At 48.9% G+C, this 19,487-nt stretch overlaps 9 protein-coding genes across 9 annotated transcripts; 6 read left to right on the top strand and 3 right to left on the bottom strand.

The window, feature by feature from the left end:
• Window positions 1-373: 373 nt before the first annotated feature.
• Window positions 374-828, top strand: N7520_004800 (uncharacterized protein; the record flags this gene model as incomplete). Its single annotated transcript, XM_057138734.1, has 2 exons — window positions 374-561; window positions 603-828. 2 exons carry the CDS (start codon window positions 374-376, stop codon window positions 826-828), a joined length of 414 nt encoding a protein of 137 aa, XP_056996941.1.
• A 182-nt stretch (window positions 829-1,010) lies between these two features.
• On the top strand, window positions 1,011-2,015 carry N7520_004799 (uncharacterized protein; the record flags this gene model as incomplete). The annotated part of the gene is made up of 1 exon (XM_057138733.1): window positions 1,011-2,015. The coding sequence occupies one exon, from the start codon at window positions 1,011-1,013 to the stop codon at window positions 2,013-2,015; it is 1,005 nt and encodes a 334-aa protein (XP_056996940.1).
• A 249-nt stretch (window positions 2,016-2,264) lies between these two features.
• On the top strand, window positions 2,265-4,007 carry N7520_004798 (cytochrome P450; the record flags this gene model as incomplete). The annotated part of the gene is made up of 3 exons (XM_057138732.1): window positions 2,265-2,366; window positions 2,419-3,571; window positions 3,631-4,007. The coding sequence occupies 3 exons, from the start codon at window positions 2,265-2,267 to the stop codon at window positions 4,005-4,007; spliced, it is 1,632 nt and encodes a 543-aa protein (XP_056996939.1).
• Window positions 4,008-4,231: 224 nt separating this feature from the next.
• N7520_004797 (alpha-L-arabinofuranosidase B) lies at window positions 4,232-5,752 on the bottom strand (the record flags this gene model as incomplete). Its single annotated transcript, XM_057138731.1, has 1 exon — window positions 4,232-5,752. One exon carries the CDS (start codon window positions 5,750-5,752, stop codon window positions 4,232-4,234), a length of 1,521 nt encoding a protein of 506 aa, XP_056996938.1.
• Window positions 5,753-6,848: 1,096 nt separating this feature from the next.
• On the bottom strand, window positions 6,849-7,989 carry N7520_004796 (SDR family NAD(P)-dependent oxidoreductase; the record flags this gene model as incomplete). The annotated part of the gene is made up of 5 exons (XM_057138730.1): window positions 6,849-6,917; window positions 6,974-7,110; window positions 7,168-7,646; window positions 7,709-7,824; window positions 7,894-7,989. 5 exons carry the CDS (start codon window positions 7,987-7,989, stop codon window positions 6,849-6,851), a joined length of 897 nt encoding a protein of 298 aa, XP_056996937.1.
• Window positions 7,990-8,270: 281 nt separating this feature from the next.
• Window positions 8,271-10,038, top strand: N7520_004795 (uncharacterized protein; the record flags this gene model as incomplete). The annotated part of the gene is made up of 2 exons (XM_057138729.1): window positions 8,271-8,302; window positions 8,349-10,038. The coding sequence occupies 2 exons, from the start codon at window positions 8,271-8,273 to the stop codon at window positions 10,036-10,038; spliced, it is 1,722 nt and encodes a 573-aa protein (XP_056996936.1).
• Window positions 10,039-11,192: 1,154 nt separating this feature from the next.
• Window positions 11,193-13,957, top strand: N7520_004794 (uncharacterized protein; the record flags this gene model as incomplete). Its single annotated transcript, XM_057138728.1, has 5 exons — window positions 11,193-11,207; window positions 11,255-11,780; window positions 11,834-12,742; window positions 12,794-13,192; window positions 13,239-13,957. 5 exons carry the CDS (start codon window positions 11,193-11,195, stop codon window positions 13,955-13,957), a joined length of 2,568 nt encoding a protein of 855 aa, XP_056996935.1.
• Window positions 13,958-14,210: 253 nt separating this feature from the next.
• On the bottom strand, window positions 14,211-16,937 carry N7520_004793 (MINDY family deubiquitinase; the record flags this gene model as incomplete). The annotated part of the gene is made up of 3 exons (XM_057138727.1): window positions 14,211-15,353; window positions 15,409-16,334; window positions 16,382-16,937. 3 exons carry the CDS (start codon window positions 16,935-16,937, stop codon window positions 14,211-14,213), a joined length of 2,625 nt encoding a protein of 874 aa, XP_056996934.1.
• Window positions 16,938-17,498: 561 nt separating this feature from the next.
• On the top strand, window positions 17,499-19,194 carry trm6 (tRNA 1-methyladenosine methyltransferase subunit GCD10; the record flags this gene model as incomplete). Its single annotated transcript, XM_057138726.1, has 2 exons — window positions 17,499-17,584; window positions 17,637-19,194. 2 exons carry the CDS (start codon window positions 17,499-17,501, stop codon window positions 19,192-19,194), a joined length of 1,644 nt encoding a protein of 547 aa, XP_056996933.1.
• Window positions 19,195-19,487: the final 293 nt, after the last annotated feature.

Genomic DNA, 19,487 nt, shown 5'->3' with positions numbered 1-19,487 from the left:
ACAAGTAAAATCAACGGGATGCGTGATACTCCCAAGGTATTCCAATGCAAAGGAAGTTAGAACTAGGAAGAGAGCTGTTCTTGACCTCGTGCGGGGGTAAAATAGGGCAAGTCAACAGCCAATAGGAGAGCAGATATTTATCATGGGGCATGCGTTATCTGATGTGGGGAAGCATTTGGCGTTGTATTTCTATTACTTTGTACAATGTACTCCGTATAGAAGGAGTTAATTCTATCGGTCTTGCCGCCATATTTTCCTCCCTTCTTCCAATCGGGCCATGCGCCCTGAAAAGAGCATGTCGCTCTTATAAAAAGACTAACAAAGCTGAATTACCACATTTGGTATCACCGTCCTAAAATCTACTCACTCAACAATGTCTTCCAACGGCCAGTCCTTCCTCTTAGACCCCGAGAAAAAAGCCGGCCTGACCCGATACTCCCACGCACGGGTAGTCCAGCCCTCCATTCACCATACAATTTATTTTCTGGAATCGCCGCCGTCAAACCAGATGGAACATATGAAGGGGTTGTCGAGAATCCTGATGGAAGCTTCACAGCCGACGTGAGAGAACAGACTGCTGCTGTGTTGCATCGAATCGACAGCATTATTCAAGGTGCATCCAATGGGAAAGCGAATATCTATAATATTGTCGATGCGACAGTTTATATTTTGGATATGAAAACTCAGTATGCTGGGATGAATGAGGAGTGGAATCAAATCTGGGCGGATCGGACGACTGCTCCCAGCCGGGCAACGATCGGGGTCAAGGAGCTTCCGGATCCTCACTTTATGGTGAAGATCAAGGCTACAGCTATTTTTGAGGCTTAAATTTATTATTTCAAGGATCAATTTCCAAGTATATGTACCTGTCAAATCAACGGTAGAGTGGCTTGTTTTGATTACCTAAAAAAGTGGGAAGTGGGTATAAATGGGCCCGCATGGACTCACTTCCCTTTCGGTCTCTCCGATTCTTTTCTTCTCTTCTCAGACTCTTTGTTCAATGATCGATAATGGTATCTACAAATTCCTCAGACAGTATTCAATTATACGGATTGAAAAATTTCACATTTCAGACCGGCGTCACTCTCCCAAGCATACGGGTAGCCTACCGAGAGTTCAATCCAACCGGGCAAAAGACTGCCCTGATTCCAACATGCTTCCGAGGAACAATCAATGAGACTCTGAATTTTTCCAGTGGAGTGTTGCAAAGTTATCGCGTGATTGTGGTCGCGCTCTTGGGTAACGGAGAATCTTCCAGTCCTTCCAATACGGCGAATTTCCCCGAGACCATCGATTATCGAGACTGCGTCAGAGCTCAGCACAGACTAGTCACAGAGCACCTTCAAATATCCTCGCTAGATGTCATGCTCGGATTTTCCATGGGAGGCCAGTGCACCTATTATTGGACTGCCATGTATCCTCAGATCGTGCGCAATGCAGTGATTATATGTTCGTCGGCGAGAACCAGTCTTCACAATTACCAATTCCTGGAAGGGCCCAAGGCTGCATTACTGCATTCCGTTGATTATAATGATGAAGATCTCCGCAGCAAGAATATCGCTCCAATTTGGGGACTGCGTGCCTTTGGGAGAGCATACTCTGCGTGGTTGACGAGTGCGGAATGGTTTGATGAGCGACTTTTTCAGAAATTTGGATTTGATACTCTTGATGAATGGGCGGAAGCTGGTGCAAAGGGCTATGACAAGTGGCATCCTGATGACTTGCTCATTATGCTGAGAATGTGGCAGAAATCGGATTTAAGTGTCATCGCGGGTGGCGGTATGACCCTTGAAGATACTTTGCGTGGTTTGACAACCAGAATTCTTCTGATGCCTTGTCAAACCGACCAATATTTCAAATGGGAGGCAAATAAAAGAGAGCTTCAGTTTCTCAACTACGGAGAGTTGGCAGTCATTCCATCGATCTGGGGTCATATTGGCGGAGGGGGTGCCAACCAGGAAGATACCGAGTGGATGAATAAGAGGATTGCTGCATTTTTGAGTAATGATCACTGAGCTAGCCTGAGGCAAACAATGTGTACTTCAGATCTCATCCAGCCTAGTAGTCAAACTGTTCAGGCTAAGCTGAAAGTAGAGCTAAGTGGGGTAAGCGGAGTGGGTCGGGTAGAGGGTCGGACTGTCCGACACTTGAATACCTGGACATGTGGTGCAGCGTTTCAATATTATCAAGGACTTAAAAGGCAGATATTCCTGCGTGCGTAATTTGGAGATCCGCGGCAATTAATTTTATATTATTCTTTAACAATGATCGGAATCAAACTAGAAGATCATCTGGCCATCCCGGCAGTGGTACCCTGGACGTACGCCATTGCATTGATCCCATTGCTTGTCTATTTGGTCTACAAAGTAAGTACGATAAGACTTTCATTTGCTTAAATCTTTATTTACATCTCTCAAGCACACATTGGCGACTGATATACCTCATATCAAAGGCCTACCGGAGATACCTGGCGCAGTTCCTGTCTTCGGTCATCTCCTCAGACTTGGAGATGACCATGCAAGTGTTTGCGAGAGCTGGTGGCGAAAATACGGTCACTCTGTCTTCCAAATTAGACTAGGCAACACCAGAGCGGTAGTGGTCAATTCTTTCGAAGACTGCCGCAAGATGCTTCTAGGCCATCAGAATGCCATCATCGATCGCCCAAAGCTATACACCTTTCACGGGGTAGTAAGCAGCACTCAAGGATTCACCATCGGCTCATCTCCCTGGGATGAATCGTGCAAGAAGAAGCGCAAAGCAGCGGGAACCGCCTTGGGAAGACCAGCCCTACGCAATTACCACCCCATGTTTGACTTGGAAAGCTACTGCATTATCCGTGATCTCCACTTGGATAGCTCAAATGGTGCCATTGAGCTCAGTGTCCGACCGTACATCCAGCGATACGCTCTCAACACAACTCTGACCTTGTGCTATGGCATCCGGATGGACGCAGTTTATGACGACCTTTTACGCGAAATTCTTCACGTCGGCTCGGCTATCTCCCTCCTCCGCAGCGCTTCGGAGAATCTTCAAGATTACATCCCTATCCTGCGTTATATGCCGAACAATGAGAAAACCGCCCGATCTAAAGAGCTGCGCGACCGTCGTGATGCCTACCTGAATCTCCTGCTTGACAAAGTGCGCGAGATGATTAAGAAGGGCACCGATAAGCCTTGCATTTCAGCTGCTATTCTCAAAGATGAAGAAACAAAGCTCACTGGAGTGGAAGTCTCTTCTATCTGTCTTTCATTGGTTTCTGGTGGCTTTGAGACTATCCCTGGTACTCTGACTTCCGCCATCGGCTCGTTGTCCACCCCCGAGGGACAGATCTGGCAAGATCGCGCTTATGAGGATATCAAGCGATATTATCCTGACATTCGAGAGGCGTGGACAAGTTGCATTTCCGAGGAAAAGGTTCCTTATGTAAACGCTATCATCAAAGAGGCCGGTCGCTACTACACTGTCAGCTCGATGAGTCTTCCCCGAAAGACAGTGACCGAGGTCAACTGGAACGGTGCGATTATTCCACCCAAAACCATGATTTTGATTAATGCCCAGGCTGGAAACCACGGTAAGTCTTCCCACTTAGCACCAGCAGCAATGAACATCGGCACTGACTATTCGATTTAGATGTGGATCACTATGGGCCTGATGGAGGCAAATTTGATCCTGAAAGATGGCTCAAGTCTTTGACTCCACCCGAGGAGAAAGAAACCACCGGCTTGCCTCATTTGAGCTTTGGCTCTGGGTCCCGCGCTTGCTCTGGTCAATTTATTGCATCTAGGTTACTCTATTGTGCTCTTATCCGTCTCCTTGCCTCATACAAGATTGTGGCAAGCGAAGATAGTCCGCCAAATACGGATTATGTGGAGTATAATCAGTTCAAGACGGCTTTGGTTGCTATTCCCAAGGATTTCAAGGTTCGTTTGATTCCAAGGGATGATGCAGTTACCTCGGAGTGTTTGAATCTGGCCGAACAGAGAACCAAAGAGCATTACAAAGAGTAAGATGAAAGCATGGGCCACATGATTATAGGTTCTATTTGCATTAAGCGGTAGTCATTATAAGAAGAAATTTGTTCATTCATTTGATCTCAGGATAAGTCACAAAAATCGATCGCGCTTATGTACTTCATTCTCTTGGCTATTCAGTGGTAATCTTGCCCACTCTGTAGGATTATATACAGCCTCCACCTCGGAGCTCAACAGAGTTCACAAAGACCATCGCGAGCTTAAGACGCCCAAGCAGTGTCGATAGTAAAGCTGACATCAGCGTTGAATGAGGTAGTAGCATCAAATACGTCAAGACCGCCATTGCTTGCAGCGTACATGACATTCTCGTAATGACGGAAAAAGCGAGTAGGGTAGCTCCAGGACCGGAAAGTGCTGCCAGTGCCACTGAGGCCACTTATAGGGCAGAAAGTCGCATCTTCATGGAACTGCTTCGTGCCGTCATTTGCATTGAGCAGGAGCACGAAGTTATAGTGCCGGATGTAGCTTCCGGGAGTATCGACAGACTCGAATGACCAGCAGCCACTATTTCCAAGACCAGTCACAACCTTCCAGCTAGCCTGTTCCTTCAGAGCAGTAGTACTGGATGACGTGATGACCTGGGTGTTGACCACTGTGTCCGTATGTGCGATATAGCGTGTGGTGTACCCAGATGTGGTAACCTGCAGAGAGATATACTCACCAGCAGTGAGGGCAGTGCCGCTGACAAGTGACGTGGTGGCATATTTGGCGGCCACAATATTGGCCTGAACCAAGGCCTCGACGGCATCGGTTGGGTAGCCGGTTGTCATCACACCTTCGTAGAAGGTACCCTGAGAACCGTGACTGTTGTCGCCACCGATTCCAAGAATGATAGCACCCTCTTTTTTCATCGGGTTGTATCCACTTGGGCGCACGCCGCTGTAGTAGGTCGTGAGTGAGCCAGACGCAGAGTTGCCGCCACGAATTGCCCACTCATCTGCCTCGCCCTTGACCATCGCAGTGACGAATCGGTACGAAAGAGACGGGTCAGCACTGTTCTCAGTAGCGCTATAGCCAGAGAAAAGACCATTTTCAAGGTCGGCCATGATCCAAGGGCCGTCGCCAGCACCGTATCCCCAGGAAGTGCTGTTTCCCCAGTAGATGGCCTCCATGTGGGCAGCACCGGTATCGGTATTGCTGGTCTCGGCATTACCGTAGTCGAAGCAGCAGGCGTCGTTGTAGTGAGTTCCGTCGAAGACAGCGTACATACCCTCCGACTCATCGAGCGTCGCTATGTCAGTAGTGTCGTCATTTCTGTAGCCCGTGCCGGGCGAAATGAAGACGCCGTATGCTTTGTTGCCATTTAGCGTGACCGGTGCACCAATTGCGCCAGCCAAATTGTCGTAGCCATCCTCGTCTGGTCCATCAAAGCCACCAGGCGGGGCTTGAGTGAGGTGATTGCCATTTCCAGACTGGTCGTAAATGATCGTGATAAGGCAGGTTGTGCTAGCACAAAAAGTGTCTTGGGTGGCAGCATCCGCGACACCTCCCGCGGTGAGCGGTGTGATAATAGTTGTAGTGTTGTCAGAGCCGCGCTTGACCTGGTAGAGGGAGCCAGTATAGGCGCTGTAAAGGGCACGAGTTGTGCTGTGTGCGGCAACGCATGGAGTGTCGCCAGTGGCATAAATATCACAGGGTCCAGCTAGGACGAGGGACCCCCCGACAATAAGCCCTAGGGCATATACCCAGGCACGCTGGATGACACTTGGTCGTGACAGCATGCTTGATGACTTTGATTGAATATATGAATGCTCTATCACTGAAGAATATGCACGTCGTGAATCATGCTGCACACTGGAGCGTGTAGCCTATTTATATTATTTCTTCGATCGGTCAAGGTATCCGTTTTCTTGCAGACTAGCATACGCTACTCTAGTGGCAGGATTTCTCCTCCAATCACTCCAGATAGAGTATAGATTATGCACTCGATAGTATGCGCGAGCTTTGGCTTGCAGGAGGTCGGTTAATTGCAGTAGCAGGTTCAGTATCACATTTAAGCCCACAGTACCTCTAATTCAATGCAATTCGAGAACGCCCCAGTTTGAAAAGCCAAAAAATGGATCTCATGGAGACCGAAAATCATACTTTTTGGCCGATGATGCTTCATTTGGACGGAACGTGTTATTCCTTGATCACATAAAGCAAGTTGTGCCACCGGGCTTTTTCCCATTTCTCCTCGACGGCGGAGAATTAACCGAAGAAACAAGGCACATGAACTGTAAATATACAAGCCTAGCCAAAGTAGGATGTGGCGCCCGAAGGTAATTGTTCCTGAAGATGCGGGGCCCCGGACCGTCATTGTCGGCAATTCCGCGAGACTGTCTTGTAAGAGGTATTGCTTTTCCAGTTTTGGCCTAGTTCAAGCCCCTGGAATATATACCGTCAGTGGTAAACGCTGTTTGTTTCTTCAGGTCTTCAGAAATTACGGGCTTGGCAGGGCATTGTGGTCTCGTGAATAGTCTTCCAGTATGGTAACATCGTTGTAATCCTAGTTAGTGGGGCCAGAAGCGGGGGCGATAATAGTACATATCCTGTTTTTATAAGTGACTAGTCTCCAATATTTATCGCCTTAAATCTGCCGAGGTCCACTGATACATTAAATCATGTGTCTTTCCTAATACTCCGATACTCCCCTTCAAGCAAATACTTCAATCTGCCAAGCGTTACTCGGTGCCTTGATTCCCCTGGATGGGTTCGGGCCGACCCGGGACCAATCTTCAGAGATCTATCACGTGGTACTGGGCAGCGCGAAGGGTATTCAGTACTACTTGTTGAATATGAATCTTAAAGCTAGTCAGACTATGTACGTCAGTGAAATCACTCCTGTCCATTCGCTAGCAAGATTCGCCCACCATCCACACACAGAGAGACCCCATCCACATATGACTAGTCAAATTTATTAGTTAATGGCACAGCTGAACTACAGGATGACCATAACTTACCCCTGCCTTGCTCACTAAATATAAGATTGTTCCAGCTATATCTTCGGAGCCTCCTGCCCTCTTCGCTGGTACCTTGTCGAACAAGGAGCTGAAGATGTTGCCTTCGGCACCAACAGGATTCATATTGCTCGGAACAACTGAACAGCGCATTCTAGTCAATCCTAGGAACCACCAATAAACAGACATGAACTTACATCCAGGGTTAATTCCCACCACACGCACATAGAATCTATTGTACTTAGCTGCCAGCAACTTTACCAGGTGGTCGGTGGCTGCCTTGCTTGTTGCGTAGCTTGTAAGATCCACATTTGTCACATTATGCATGCTTGCACAGGAACTTGTAACCACAATCACTCCTCGGCCTTCGTCTCGACCCTTGACTCCATCACCTCTGGACTGGTTGGCAGCCGCGGCAAGTAGGGGTAGGAGTGCGACACTGAGAAAATAATGGGCGGTAGTGTTAACACGAAATGTGTCCTCCCAGTCCTCTTGTCTGATAGACCACATTGAAGCTTGTAGTTCTTCCAGGGGTGCCGTAAGTACATTGCAGGATTGTGGAGGATCACGACGGACTCCGGCATTAGAGATGAGCATGTCCAGTGTTTTCTCTGTTTGAGATATTTTCTCGCCAAGCTCCTTTATCGAGTCTTTAGATGAGAGATCACATGCCAGTCTAACATTGAAGTAAGTTTTAGCAGCTTGGAGTTCCCTAGGGGTGTAATCGCTATCACGAACCCTTCGGCATGTCCACCCGTCTTTTGCCCCAACGAATTCAGTTCCTTGACCACTTCGGTGATGGGATCGCTTGGTAGGGATACTATGTAAACCTTTGCTCCATTTTGCACCAAACCCTAGGAAGAAGTTTTATTAATTATTCAAACCTTGATAGTCGATCGTTTATTCTGATATTTGTTACTTACCTTGGAGATCATTAAACCTATCCCACTGCTTCCACCAGTTACAACCGCAACGCGTCCCTTAACATTGAATAAATCCACAACACCAAGAGAGGCCATTATGAATGGTATGGGTGATGAATGGAAGTTTGACTAGTCATTAAAGCTCGGCTTTTATGATGCGAAGTTCTTCGCAAAGTGGGGAAGCCTCCTGATGACCGGCGGGCGATGCGAACTAGCGGCGGCATGTCCGACTGGACCTGTTGGAGGAATTATACCTGCGCAGATCTGTTATCTGCCAACATCTGAACTTTAAAATTAATATAAATGTCCCAGAGTCTGAAAGATCCCCTAACCATATAGAATCAAGTCACGCTTCTTCTAAATTTTCGAGTTGTACAATGTCCGTGGCGTTCTTAGCTGATAAGACGCAGTAAGTTCGAAATTCCCTATCAAGACCAATTTCTAATGGAAGTTAGATCCAAGTTCTCCATATCAGATTTGAAAAATACGGCTTCGAGTCTTGGAGTTGAGATCCCGGATGGCCAAGAGGCGGAGGATTATCTACATTTGCTGCAGTCTGCAGAGGCAGTCATGAGACAAATCCAAGCCGAGGATGATTACATCCACCCTGCGCTATCCCCCGTGCCAACTATTGCAGCACGAACATCCTGGGAGCCGAAAAAGGAAGACAATCCTTTGAACGCGTGGAGATATTGTTGCGAGCTCGTGGCATCAAGCCCGTCCAGCGCGACGCTCAGGGGGAAGACCATTGCGATCAAAGATAACATATCCATCGGGGGTATTCCGACAACGGTCGGAACATTTACCGAGCTATTATGCCCCGATGGCCATCTTCCAAATTCACCGATCGATGCATCGGTCGTATCACGGGTTCTTCTGGCCGGTGCAACCATCAAAGGATCCTCAACCTGCGAGAATTATTGCGCGTCGCCGCTCTCCTATAGTGCCTCGACAGGTCCGGTGCACAACCCTCGGCTAAAAGGCTATACCGCAGGCGGCAGTAGCAGCGGCTCTGCAGCTCTTGTCGCCGCAAGACTCTTGAAAGGAGAAGATGGGCGATCATGTGGAGAAACGGTGGATATTGCCATTGGAGGCGACCAGGCTGGTTCGGTTCGGATACCTGCATCTTATAGCGGGATTTACGGATTGAAGCCCACATATGGCTTGGTTCCATACACGGGAGCTGTCCCCTTGGCGCCTATGATTGACCATTTGGGTCCGCTTGCTGGGAACCTCGAAGATATTGCCACATTACTTCAAGTGATGGCGGGTTATGACGGGATCGATCCTCGAATGACTCCTGAATCTCCGCTGCGACATCAGGTTGTGAATTACGCGAAAGTCTTGCGGGATTTCAAGACACGTACCCTTGAAGATGGGGAGGAATTTGGGTCTGGATTGAGGATTGGATTACTCGTGGAATCCTTTGGGGTCCCTGGGTTGTCGGATCAGGTCCGCGATACGGTACTCGAAGCAGCCCGACGCTGCTTCACCGCAGCCGGGGCCAAAGTGGTGGAGATTTCTGTCCCTATGCATCGCCAGGGAGCTCTCATTTGGACGGCGTCAACCAGAATGTCCATGTCCGAATGGGCATGCCAAGGCAGGACATCAGGATTCCTATCGTTTCTGCCGCCGCACATTCGGACTCGCTGGCCTCCAGACCAGAAAATGTACGAGCTGTTGACAGCCACCAATCCAGCAGCAATGAACATGATGCTTAGCGGTCAATTTCTTCACGAACACTTCGGCCCGAGTGTGGAGGCCAAGGCCCATCGCAAAGTGTTTGAGCTCCGTGCGGCTTATGACAGGGCATTGACGGAGGTCGATATTCTCGTCACGCCTTGCGCCCCGACAGTTGCTATGCCGCATCCCAAAATGGACTCTGATGAGGGCCCTAGTTCGAGTGTTATGGAAAAGGTGTCGGTCGCTGTTGGTGTGACTACCAATACAGCGCCATTTAATGTCACTGGGCATCCCGCTTTGAATGTACCCTGTGGATTCGGGCGAGGTTCAGCTCATGCCGAAGTAAATTTACCGATTGGGATGCAGCTTGTTGGAAGGAGGTGGGAAGATGCCATGGTTCTCAAAGCAGCAGCAGTGTTTGAGGAAGGCTGGAAATTGACACCCCAGGATTGTAGTGGGTAAAGTTGACTTTCTTCATTTCCCGTCCACTTATTTTCAAAAGCATCTACTCTGTAGTTGAATTTGATTTGATTATACTGTAATCTCCTACACGGTCTAGATTTTTTTCCTATCTGTAGAGTTTTTGAGTTATCCGAAAATTCTTCTTAAATGGGACGGAGCTGCATGAACCATCCTGCACCAGCTCTGGCATTCATCCCTTCAATCCAGGATCTTACCCGAAATCAAGCCTCAATCACACCAACGACGTCAGGGTTGATCCCTCACAGTTACACAAGTGGGGAATGAACGAGGAGACACTGCAGCCCTAAGAGGCGCTTCTTGACAGTGACCACTGAGCGTTCCACCAGCATGCGCTGTAACCCAAGTCTCCTTTCCATGGCATCACCGCCAAAACCTACATGACATGTACAGGCCCGGTGGTATCCCTTGCATTGGGGAAAATGACAGCCTGCTGAGAACGAGGGCATGGGGAGGGAACCCACTAGTGACACTGTCAAAAAAGCTTCTCCAACACGGGCCACGCCAGATCAGCCTTATTGGATGATAAGGCGGTCGCACCAAAGAGAATGGTCTGAATGGTCTGGTGGAGGAATGGTGGGCCATTAGCGCGCATCTTTTTTGTACTTTCGTCCAGCCAACATACCAATGCGCGTCACGTCAGAATCATTGGTCTACTGGAGCCCGGAGCACGGATCATGTTCTCTCAGACGCGATTTCGACCCACGATCAGCGATCGGCAACATCTCCACTTATATCGATAGTTTGATTCCTTCAAGCTCCACTCTGGTTTTTGCCCTGGTTTTTGATGGGGTCTTCTCTTTCTTGCGTGGATTGCTTGAGGTTAAGCAACACGGGAATATGGGATTTGAATTAATGGATCTAGGAAATTCTCATTTGAAGATCTGCAATGCGTACGTACATGAGTGGGATCGACAAACTATCCGAAGGTTCTTGTCCAATCCGACCTATTAGCGATCTAAGCCAATCTCATTTCGGGTGACAGGTCAAACATGGACCCGCAACTCCTGAATGCTAGACCCGACATGGCTTTTTTTTCTGATCCGACGGAGAAATTATGGGGCAGGCTTTTGGGACTTTGTTGATTTTGTTTTTAAATGACTACCCACCCCTTGGAGGCATCCAACCTCGCCAAAATGTCGAGTATTACAGTAGGTGGTCAGCTTTCTTATTTGAAATGGATGACTGATATGAACAGGACCCAAATAATGACCCAAATGTCGGTTCCTCTCGAGGCGATTCGTCCTCAACCTCGGGCGATATCGCCAGTGGTCTTATTGGCAGCGGAGGTTCATCGTCTTCGGCGCTATTGATGACTTTTCTTCCTGCCTTAATATATGCCCTTTTTTGGATTGGGTTGTTTTTGATTTTTCGAAGAACTCAGCGACGTTGGTACGCGCCAAGATCACATCTACCTGATTTGCATGACCATCAAAGAAGTCCTGAATTGCCCTCGGGCTGGGTCAACTGGGTGGGCGACTTTTTGAAGATCGAAGATAACCATGTTTTACACCACTCATCGCTAGATGGCTATTTGTTTTTGCGATTTCTACGAGTTTTGTGTGCCATATGCTTCACTGGCTGCGTGCTTACATGGCCAATTTTGTTTCCTATCCACGCTACCGGCGGGAATGGCAATACGCAGCTTGACCTTCTCAGCTTTAGCAATATCGCCAATCCAACCAAATATTATGCAAATGTTATGGTCGCATGTGTTTACTTCAGTGAGTGACAAGTTCTTTCCCATCAAATCCATGGATGTTGCTGACCGAATCAGCGTTCGTCTTCTATGTTGTCGTGCGCGAGAGTCTTTATTACTCCAATCTGCGTCAGGTTTATTTGAACTCGCCAGCATACGCTTCCCGCATGTCATCGCGAACGGTTCTCTTCATGTCGGTGCCTCCAGATTACCGGAACGAGAAGAAGCTTCGAGGTGTGTTCGGCGATGCGATCCAACAAGTATGGATCACATCAAACTGCAAAGAATTAGCTAAATTGGTCGATGAACGAGACAAATACGCATATCGACTGGAGACCGCTGAAACAAAGCTCATTCGACGCGCTAACAAAGCACGCATGCAAGCTATCAAAAGAGGCGACTTCTCCTCAGAGACCTGCTTGGACTGCGAGTCCAGCAACCCAGCATGGTCCCAGAAGGTCAAACGTCCTACCCACAGGTTGAAGATCATCTTTGGCAAGAAAGTGGACTCTATCCACTACTACCGGGAGCAGCTGGTTAGGGTCACGGAGGAGGTCCTCAATCTCCAGCGAAAACACCAGGAAGGCGACGCCAAACAGCTGTCTGCCATCTTTATTGAGTTCACCACACAAAATGATGCTCAGATTGCGCTGCAGACTATATCGCACCACCAGCCATTCCATATGACCCCGCGGTTTATTGGTATTTCCCCTCAGGAAGTGGTTTGGTCAGCATTGAATATCAGCTGGAAACAACGTGTAGTTCGCAGGTTTGCCGTCCAAGGTTTCCTCGCATTGATGGTCATCTTTTGGTCGTTCCCCGCTGCACTTGTTGGAACAATCTCCAACATCACCTACATATGCAAAATTATTCCATTCTTGCAATTTATCCTGAAACTCCCATCTTTTGTCAAGGGTGCCATCGAAGGTCTGCTGCCATCAGCAGCTCTTGCTCTTTTGATGTCATTGGTTCCAATAATTTGCAGAAGTATGTATTCTTCCTTCTTACAAAACCGAACTAGCTGACTTATTTCCGCAGTATGTGCCAGAAGAGCCGGCGTCCCATCACTTTCGCGTGTGGAATTATTCACGCAAAGTGCAGTCTTCGTATTCCAGGTCGTACAGGTATTCCTTGTGACAACCTTGACATCAGCCGCATCAGCAGCAACGGCTCAGATCATCAAAGATCCATTATCAATCAAGGACCTTCTCGCGCAGAATCTACCAAAAGCTACCAACTTCTACATCTCCTACTTCTTACTCCAAGGACTAAGCATGAGCTCCATGGCACTGGTCCAAATCGCCAGTGCATTGATCTTCAGAATCATCAACAGATTCTTCGCGCATTCGCCCCGTCGACTCTATACCAGATGGGCCGAGCTCGCCAGTCTAAGCTGGGGCAGCGTCTTTCCCGTCTTCACCAACATGGGTGTAATCGGTACGCGCTCCCTTACGATCCCATTCACCTCAACTAACTCAATTAGCCTTAACATATTCCTGCATCGCCCCATTAATCCTGGGCTTCTCTTTCATCGGCCTATACATGGTCTACCAAGCCTATCGCTACAACTTCTTCTTCGTATACGACATCCAAGTCGACACAAAAGGCCTAGTCTACCCCCGAGCACTCCAGCACCTCCTAACAGGCCTCTACATCGCGGAGATCTGCTTGATCGGTCTCTGCGCTATCAAAGGCGCAATCGGACCCGTCGTCATAATGGTCATTTTCCTTGTCGTCAACGTCCTGGCACACATCTCCCTCAACGAAGCCCTGACTCCACTAAACACCTTTCTCCCCCGGTCCCTGGACGCAGAAGAAGAGCTCATTCAAGAGAAAGAGGATATTCGGAACGAGATCAATGAACAGCGTCGCTCGCGCAGCCTTGCTTTCTGGAGATGGTTCCATCCTAATATCTACAAAGATTACGCTGCGCTTCGTCGGAAGGTGCGCAAGAATGTCGAGGCGGTTTCCTATTCGCCCGAGGAAGCGCGGACGGCATATTTCGAGCCGTGTATTGCGGCGCCGTCGCCTACTTTGTGGATTCCGCGGGATAAGTTTGGGTTCAGTCGACATGAGGTTATGGAGACGGATTCGATTATCAGTATTACGGATGAGGGGGCGCATCTCGATGGGAAGAACAAGATCATTTGGGATAAGTATGATCCTACCCTTCCACTCCGGGAACGCAAGATTTTGTATTAGTTGGTTGGACACAGGAGTTTCGTCGCAGGGGTTTTTATAGATACCACAGGAATTATGACATGATTATTTATGAATGCAATATGGACGATATAATTTGAATTGAGTCTACTGTATGAGAAACTTGGGAATGATCCTCGTATTTCAGTCCGCCTTAAATGGGATTTACATTGGTATCATTAGATTCATTTCATCGTGAGCCCTCCAAGCAAGTGGAGGATCGAATGGCTCAACATCATGGCTCCTAAGTCGCATTTCACATCATGATGCAATCTTTATTCCTCTGATTGGGATTGTATCGTTCAGAGTCTGGTCGGTTCCCATAGCTGGAATAACGACTATTCCGTTGGTTTCGATTCCCGGGATATTGGTTTGAAGAATATTCGCTTGGGAATTCCGTAAAAGGAGGCCTCCTCGCAGGCTGCGAGTACTGTGGCCGGTTCGCGGCTTCGTAAGGAGGTGGTGGCGCATTGGGATCATCAGGGTCTGGGTCGCTATGTGGCTGTGGCTGTGGTTGCCGTGCCGGTCGAATACCCACGGGATTTGCCATACTGGATGTTCTATTTGGTGGGTTGTTCATCCGAATGTTCGACGAATTAGGAGAGCGAATAGGCCCTGAGTTGCGGGGGTTGTTTCCTTGCTGGTTGTTTTGCTGGTCGTTGCTCCCTTGCTGACTGCTGCTCCTTTGTTGGCTGTTTCTTCTCTCGCGCTGTTCCTCCTCTTGGAACTGAAGCGAAAGGGCGTATGCATAGTCTGCATCAGCTTGTTCCTGTGGTGAAAATCTGCCGGTAGACTCAGTCGCTGAGGCAAGGTCAGTAGCCGGTGGAGCACTTGATGTACGGAGATCAGCTGGGCCTGCAGATCCCGAAGGGCCCTGGCCGACAGCACGGAAGTCACCAGCGAGAAACTCGGAGTTGAACCCGGTCACATCAACAAGAGATTCCCATACCACTTCGGCATGGTTTGCATAGCCGGCATCAGTTACCAGCATGAAAAGCTGGTGGGATTCAGGATGTTTGTAGAGTGTAGAGAAATGGTCATTGCGGAAGAAGATGGATACTGAGCCTGGAGCCAGCCGTGTACTCAATTGTGTCAACCCAAATGGGCTGAGCTGTGTCGCATTCTCAATGTCCACAAAATATTGAATGGCTTGTATGTCACTCATTTTTTGTTCTTCCTCAGGAGACAGTGATTCTCCTCTCATCACCCAGTCTTCGAGTTCTTCCTTGCGGAAATGCAACAATTGAATGTCTTCATGATATTGTGCGACCCTTGTCATGGCCGCATGAGCTGGGCTTGACCACGATGCAAGCCAACCATGAATCAGAGGAACACCGAATGTACTGTAGAGCTGAAGGTCGGGGGTTTGTAAAAATGTGCCAAGCGAATCAGCTGTGTCCTGGTCAGTGTTAGATGTATTAAATTGCCATATGTAAACAGATTCGAGTTCTTACCAGTATCAGGCGAGGGTTGACGTTCAGACCTGTATGCAGCATTGTAAGAAATCGAGAGAGCGCCTCGATGTCTGGAAATTCGTCATCGGGGCCTAGGCGGGTAATCAACTCTTCAAATAGCGCCTCAATCAATAGCCCCAGCGAAATTTGTTCACGGGTGCGCAAGGCCTTCACAATCGGCGTCTGGGTCGATGGAGCTGCTCGTAATACCAATGCATTTATAAGCGCAAGTAGTGGACAAGGCCCATTATTGTTTTGGACTAGGATAGGAGACTGCTGCATATTCCCTGTCCGGTCCATCCAATCAATTTGTCGAATGGAGTACGTCTCTGAGCGCTGCTCTTGTTGCATTGCTTCCTCCGCAGGAGTAAGCTTGACGCTCGGGATTTGTAATGCCTGAGCTGGCGTGTCATCCTGGGCCTGTTGTGGGGTTGACGGAATTGCTGGTGCTGCTGGCATGTCTAGCATTGCGGGTTCCAACTTTGAGTCAAAGTGGATTGGCGACGCCGCCCTCTGGGACTCATTTTCCACTTCAAGGTTTTCGTGAGGATCAATGTCGATCAGTTCGTGGGAAGTTGCTGAGGTTGCACTAGAAAAGGCAGAAGGAGAGTGAGCGCTCGCGTCGGAGCCCAATCTACCATGCGAGTAGGGTGGTTGAAGGTGGAAGTAATTGTTCGTTGAATCAGAAGGTTGCACAACTACCATTGGAGTGTGTGTATTACTCTTTCGTCCTTGGAAATAAATCTCCTTGGCGGCTGAGATCTCAATTGAATGCTGGGATCCCCGTGGCGATTGAGCATGAGGCAGATCGCTCGTCACTGCCCGGTGACCTTCTGGATGAGATATTTCGTGGTCTGGCCATGGTGACTCCTGCTCTTCTGCGTCTAACAGGGATAGTCTGGCTGTCATGGGGATATACCCATCCGCTGGAACATGTCAGCATCGGCCCTTAAGGGGAAGGTGACCTTCATACTTTGGCTCAAGGGATCACTAATGGTCGTCGCATTTGAATGGCGATTCCAATCATGTACGTCCCCCGTGTCTTTTGATGGTACTGGGGGTCTTGGTTTCAAAAATGGATTGTTCGATCGTAGTTGTACCGGTATCTCCCCAGCCGTTACCTCAATGCTCTCTGGCATAGATTGTTGATTGGTGTCCGCCATTTGTGATGAACCCGATACGAGAGTCACTGGTATTCGTTCTATCTTTTGAATTGGACCTCCCGGATATGTTTCTGAGTTGGATCTATTATGGATTGTTCGATCGTCTCTGTTTCCTGGCCAGGAATTCGGTGGATGAGTTGTAGGCGAGCCTACCGGAGATCTCTGAGCTTCTTCCAACGGCATTAGGTCGAAAGCTGGAGATGTGTTGAGGTCGGGAGAGTAGATGGATTCTTGGGAGGGAATTCGGTTTAAGCGCCGACGGTTAGATGAGGCGGAGGACGGTGAGGTTGGGGAACGCGTGGCCGGGCGAGCATTCCCTTTGTTAAGATTCTCAAGGCGAGGTGGGGGCTGTTTGCGGAGCACCATGAAGATGACCTGAGGAATGTGTAAGTATTTAGCACGGCAGCAGGGACAATGACGGGTGTAATGAAGCCGCCCGGGTGGTACGTACGTACTTCCCTAGGGTCGCAAGGCTTCCCCAGAAACAAGCTGGTTGGGTTTCACATACACAAAGGGCTTCGATTTATAAACCGATAACGATCTGATCTGAATTACAATGTAATTATAGAGCAAAATAAGACTGCCTTGCCAGAAGCTGCGCCTTGTTGATGTGGAATAGTCTACGCTCGATGATATCAGGGAAGCGGTTTAGAGTGTTTAACTATAGGCACCCGTATTCCCCGCCGATCCTCGAATAGGAATCGTATTTACACGTATCAGCCACAATTCATGAGGTGTTGATCAGGATGATAACGGTATTGGGTACGGTACTGTAATATGGCTGGTAACCACTCCGGATATACTATTGATCCGATAGCTCCCCCACTGTGATCTCTGATTGGTCTGTGCACATTAGGTTAGAAAAGTTGCCCGGAATCTTTTTTCTTAGAGATTGGAGATTCATAGAATTCATTTAGCATCTCAACCATGCATTCTTATATTCGCCCGAACCAGCATGCTCTTGTGCAGCTGCCGTCGGATCAGATCCGTATCATTAAACCTGTACCGAACACGTTTGTCAACACATATTCAACCGTTCGAGACAAGCACACTAACACTAAGCAGCATAGTTTCATTCGGCAAATATGGCAGCGTCCCTGCAAATCAAATCATTGGGCGCCCCTTCTACCTCACCTTCGAGATCCTAGATACCCCGGAGCCTGATGGGTACCAATTGCGTGTCGTCTCAGCCACCGAGTTGCATGCCGAAACCCTTATCGAAGAGGCCGAGGCAGATGCTGATGGTGATGAGACGGAATCAGGCGCGGGAACCCCGATGCGCACGAATCAGAAGATCGTCGACGATGCCTCCACGCAACGGCTAACTTTGGAGGAGATTGAAGAGCTGAAGAAGGAGGCTGGTGGGGCGGGCAGAGAAATTGTCGCAAAACTTCTCGAGTCGCATTCGGCTATCGATCAGAAGACTGCATTTTCTCTCGCCAAGTACACATTACGCAAGCGCAAGAAGTACATCAAAAGATTTACAGTGCTTCCACTAGACGTTAGTGGTCTCGCCAATTATTTACTGCATGAGAAGGATACAGGAAAGGGAATGGAGTTGCGCGACGAGCACATTGGTCTACTTGGATGCTTGGGAAATGTGCACCATGGTGGACAGTCCTCAACTGAATTGATTCCTGAAGTGAAGCCGAATGGTCGGTATTTTGTGGTGGACGAGACGGGCGGTTTGATTGTGGCCGCGATGGCCGAGCGAATGGGGATTCTATACCCCCATGATGATGACGAGGATGAGGAGTCAGCTGCAGTCGGCCAAGCCGCAGAACCCCGGGGCTTCACACCAATTCGCCGCCGTCGCACTCGACCAATGTCTGCAACAGGCAACACTCTAACCGTTATCCACGCCCAGGCGCAACCCAACCTGTCACTCTTAAAATATTTTGGCTACGATATCAACCTCCCCGACGAATCTCACCCACTCCACACCCACCTCAAGTCTGTTTCCTGGCTTCAGCTGAAGGATCCCTCTCTTGACCCAATCCTTTCCAACGAACCAACTGCGCTTCCTGCTGAAGAGTTGGCGGAATTGAAACCCAGCAAGCGCACAGCCTATTACTTCAAGCGCAATCGGTGGGAGAAAGTGAAGGGCGTTACGGATGAAGCTCGGGCAGGCGGTTTCGACGGTCTTGTCGTGGGTACTCTGCTTCAACCGGAGAGTGTCTTGCAACACGCCATCCCTCTACTCTCCGGCTCGGCCTCTATATCCGTATACTCGCCCTATGTCGAGCCACTCGTCAAGTTAATGGACTTCTACTCGACTGCGCGTAGGAGTGCCTTCATCCTCCGGAAGCGGGATTTGGAATCACAGAAAACTGCCGACGGTGAGATTGACATGTCACCGCTACTGAAGGAGTTTGAGGTCGACCCGACTCAGCTTCTACCACCGACACTACACCGCTCCCGTGTTCGTGCCTGGCAAGTGCTGCCTGGTCGGACTCATCCGCTGATGACAAGTCGTGGCGGTGCAGAGGGATACCTCTTCCACGCCGTGCGTGTCATTCCCACTGCGGAACATGTCCAGGCTGCTGGAACATTCAGAAAGAAGCGCAAAGTGGAAACAACATCCACCCCGACCAGTGACCGGGATGTGGTCATGTTGTCATGAAATCATTCCCTAGACTAATTTGCATCGGCTCCTGGAGTCAAAGTTGGTTCCAGATGAAATTAAAATGTACAAGTATCACGATAGTCTGGGCTTGGTGGAGACAAAGATCATCCATAATGAATGGGCTAAGCACATACTTCAAATGTTATGTATGATACTAGTACTGCTACATACTACCTGGGGGTTACCTTGGAAAGTTCACTGAAAACGTATCACTTGATTTGAGGCTATGAGCAAAGCTGCCCAAGATCCGGCTTTGGCAGCTACGGTAGACCGGATCGTTGACGTATCAA

This window comes from Penicillium odoratum (genome assembly GCF_028828045.1).
Source record: "Penicillium odoratum strain IBT 22623 chromosome Unknown utg000004l_segment0_segment0, whole genome shotgun sequence".
In the NCBI taxonomy this organism is placed as follows: Eukaryota; Fungi; Ascomycota; class Eurotiomycetes; order Eurotiales; family Aspergillaceae; genus Penicillium; species Penicillium odoratum.
Note: the sequence above shows the minus strand (reverse complement) of the source record. Positions and strands in the feature narration are given on the sequence as shown.